At 48.4% G+C, this 3094-nt stretch overlaps 1 protein-coding gene across 7 annotated transcripts in view; it reads left to right on the forward strand.

Moving 5' to 3' along the window:
- The first annotated feature begins 53 nt into the window (after positions 1-53).
- Positions 54-3094, forward strand: part of VPS13B (vacuolar protein sorting 13 homolog B) — a 416489-nt gene continuing 413448 nt past the window's right edge. For 6 of the 7 annotated variants that reach the window (XM_010709173.3, XM_010709170.3, XM_019614165.2 and 3 more), the window contains exons 1-2: positions 54-1692; positions 2213-2390. In XM_010709173.3, coding sequence (XP_010707475.1) covers positions 2244-2390 — 147 coding nt within the window. In that variant the 5' untranslated portion in view covers positions 54-1692; positions 2213-2243. Of the gene's footprint in view, positions 1693-2212; positions 2391-3000; positions 3030-3094 lie in introns of those variants that run through there. The other variant, XM_019614167.2, reaches the window with a different exon arrangement.

The following is a 3094-nucleotide window of genomic DNA, read 5'->3' on the forward strand; positions in this document are numbered from 1 at the left end:
TCTTTTTCTTTTTCCTTTTTTTTTTGTATTTTTTCTCCTCTGTATAATTCAGGGCATCAACGTACTTGAACTGGAATTGAGATGGAGGTAGTTATATGAAATGCTAATAATTGCCAGGAAAATTACAGAGTTTTTCAGAGCTGCTAGGTCTGCCAAGCAGCTGCCAGGAATGCTACGTGTCTCCCCTTTTCTAGTTTACTGACTTTCACCAAAATAGGGCGTTGTTCTTCCATCCCAAATTTTCTGAAAACATTCCAGTGTTGATTGGATGCGTCATTCAAAACCAATCACACAATGGACAAAGAAACAGAGGAATGTTTTTCTGTTGAATATGGAGGCTTTTGATGTATGCTTAGGGTGTGCTTCAACATTATGCTTATCTGTTGGCATATCCCTCTGGTTTGTCAATGCAATTCTACAGAGAGGCTGTGCTACAAACAAGGTTGCTTCCGTTAACACAGATTATTTCACTGAGCTGGCTCACACTGCAGACTCTCAAAAAGTTTTATCGGTGAAATTCAACACACCACTCCCTCATTTCTAGCACAGGGACAGCAGTGCGTGGCCGTTATGGAAAGTAACTATTCAAGAACTTTAGCACTAGAGAAATTGCAAGTTGGAAGCATATTCTTAAAGAAAGGTCACTTTATTTAGTGATTTTTCTGTCCCTCACCTACCTGCTGCCACCTCCAGTAGGTTAACAAGCTGCACATGCTGAAGAACAGCCAAACACTGCGCTCCTCTATGAATGTGGTGACCTTCATCATGAATGTAGTCCTAACTGCTTCAAGTTTGTGACAGGAAAACTGCCTCCCACACTGCAAAGCAACGCCTGCAGGGCTCTCCTGCCGTGCTTCACCCTGAGGAAATAGGCCCCTGCTCTTTCCCAGGTCACCCCTGAAGGCCACGTTAATTCGGCACAGGCCCAGCAATGGCCCCAGAGCCGTCAGAGCTTTGGGGCGGTCAGACGGTGCTCTCCTGCAGAGCAAGGCTCTGGGCACGCAAAAAATAAAGACGTTTCCGAGTGTATTTCTCCACACGTTCAAAACCGATATGAGGGACTAAGGCAGAACTTCACTCAAAATCAAAACGGAAAACGCACGTCTTTATCTGACAGCCTCCAAACCAGCAGCACGCTCGCTACTGCTGCGATTTGCCCCAGATGTGACGGGAACGCAACGCGGAGCAGCGCAGCGCGATGTCGATCACAGCTCGGAGCTCGAGGAGGATGACGCCCACAGTCACACAGTAACGTATCGCAGGGATTCACGTCGGGCCGGGCCCACCCTCCTGAGCAAAGCAGCCTCCAGCACAGAATCCCATCGCTCCTCAGAGGGAGCGCCCCCCCCCTCTCAGCCACCACAACAGCCACACCTACTCCGCTCCGCCCTCAGCCAAGGCGCATGCGCACGGCATTCTGCCCGCTCCCCCTCTCCTGAGCAGAGCACTTCTCCGGCTTCAAGCCCAACTTCCGGTCTCTCTGGTGCATCGCAAAATTCTTCCGGAGGGACCGGCAGCCCCGGCGCTCTTATAAAAGACTCGCGGTTCCAGCCGGACGCTTAAAGAGAACACACGCAGCGGAGAACCCGGAAGCGGCCGTGAGGCGGGCAGGAGCGGGGGTCGGCTGCCTGCGCCGGGATCCCGCGTCCCGGCCGGGAGCGCACGGAGCTTCTCCGGAGCTCGGAGGGGCCGGTAAGGGGCTGAGTGGGAGGAGCTCTTCAGGGGAGCGCGGGGGTGCTGGAAGGGCGTGGGGTGAGGTGATGAGCCGTGTTGAGCGGTGTCCGGCGTTAACGTAGCTGGGCGCTGAAGGAGGGCGGTTTGCTGAGGGAGTTCGGGGGGAGATCGGCGAGGTGCTCAGGTGGTATTTGAATACGAATGTGTATCAATGAAAAGCGGCAGGGGTTGTGTAGATTGAACTGTAGTTTGCTTATTTGAAAGTGTGTTGAGCAACTTGACTTCCTTTGCTTTTGAATAGTGAACACACCACTTACTGCTGTGTGTGGAGACTGCAGATTCACCAATGTAGGCAGCTGGACCTTCAACTTGCTGCCTTCTTCATCTTTATGCACGTCTCTATATACTAGGTTCAAAGCGTACCTCTGCTTAGAATTTCAAGTATGTTTTGTTCATATGTCCTAACAGCAGGGTTACTGCTTTATTGCTGATTGTGCTGGCAAGTTTGTAAATAATATCTTGTCTTGTTTGTTCCCAGTCCTTGCCCTGCAATTTAGAAATCTCCCAGGATGCTGGAGTCCTACGTAACTCCCATTTTGATGAGTTATGTGAATCGCTACATCAAGAACTTGAAGCCTTCGGACCTGCAGTTGTCGCTCTGGGGAGGAGACGTTGTTCTCAGTAAACTTGAGTTAAAGCTGGACGTGCTTGAGCAGGTACGTTTTGTGTCTTCAAGTTAAAGCAACTTGACCTGACGGTTTCTGTGGGTCTGTATAGATAACTGTTTACTACTTGTTTTTCTTCTGACACATGCCATTTGTTTAGTGATGAATGATGATTTGCATAGTCTACAAGTTAGAGGGAGTGTGAAGAGAGGCTTTTTGTATGTTTCTTTATTCTTTCAATGATCACTGTTTTACATCTAGCTGTATTACTTTTCCAGTCACATTTACTAATTGCATATAGCAACTAGTTCAAAATTTCACTAAGTGGGACCTTTTTTTATAAATTACGCAAACTAAACATGGATTTGTGTTCTCTGTGTTGTTTTATGGCTTCAGTTATATCTAAGCTAAAGAGTAATTGAGAGATGGGTTTATTCAGCTAGTTTGTGTGGATTAGATTTGAGACTCTGTATGGGGCTGCTGAATCACAGCCTGAACCTCTGATTGATCACCTGAGGCGAGCAAGGAGTCAGCAACGGGAGCACAGGTGAAGGCAAATCACCTGTGCTGCAGGAAGGGGTGGAGCCTGGCTCCAACTCTCCTAGACCCATTTAAGAGCTGACTGCTAGCGGGGAAGGATCTCTCTGGAGATCTGCTCCATTGGAGTTAATCTCATGAGCTCAGGAAAGGGTGAGTGACTTTCTCTCATTACTCCAATATAAATTATATTAGCCAAGCTCCTGGATATATATGTA

This window comes from Meleagris gallopavo, chromosome 3 (assembly GCF_000146605.3).
Source record: "Meleagris gallopavo isolate NT-WF06-2002-E0010 breed Aviagen turkey brand Nicholas breeding stock chromosome 3, Turkey_5.1, whole genome shotgun sequence".
Taxonomy (NCBI): domain Eukaryota; kingdom Metazoa; phylum Chordata; class Aves; order Galliformes; family Phasianidae; genus Meleagris; species Meleagris gallopavo.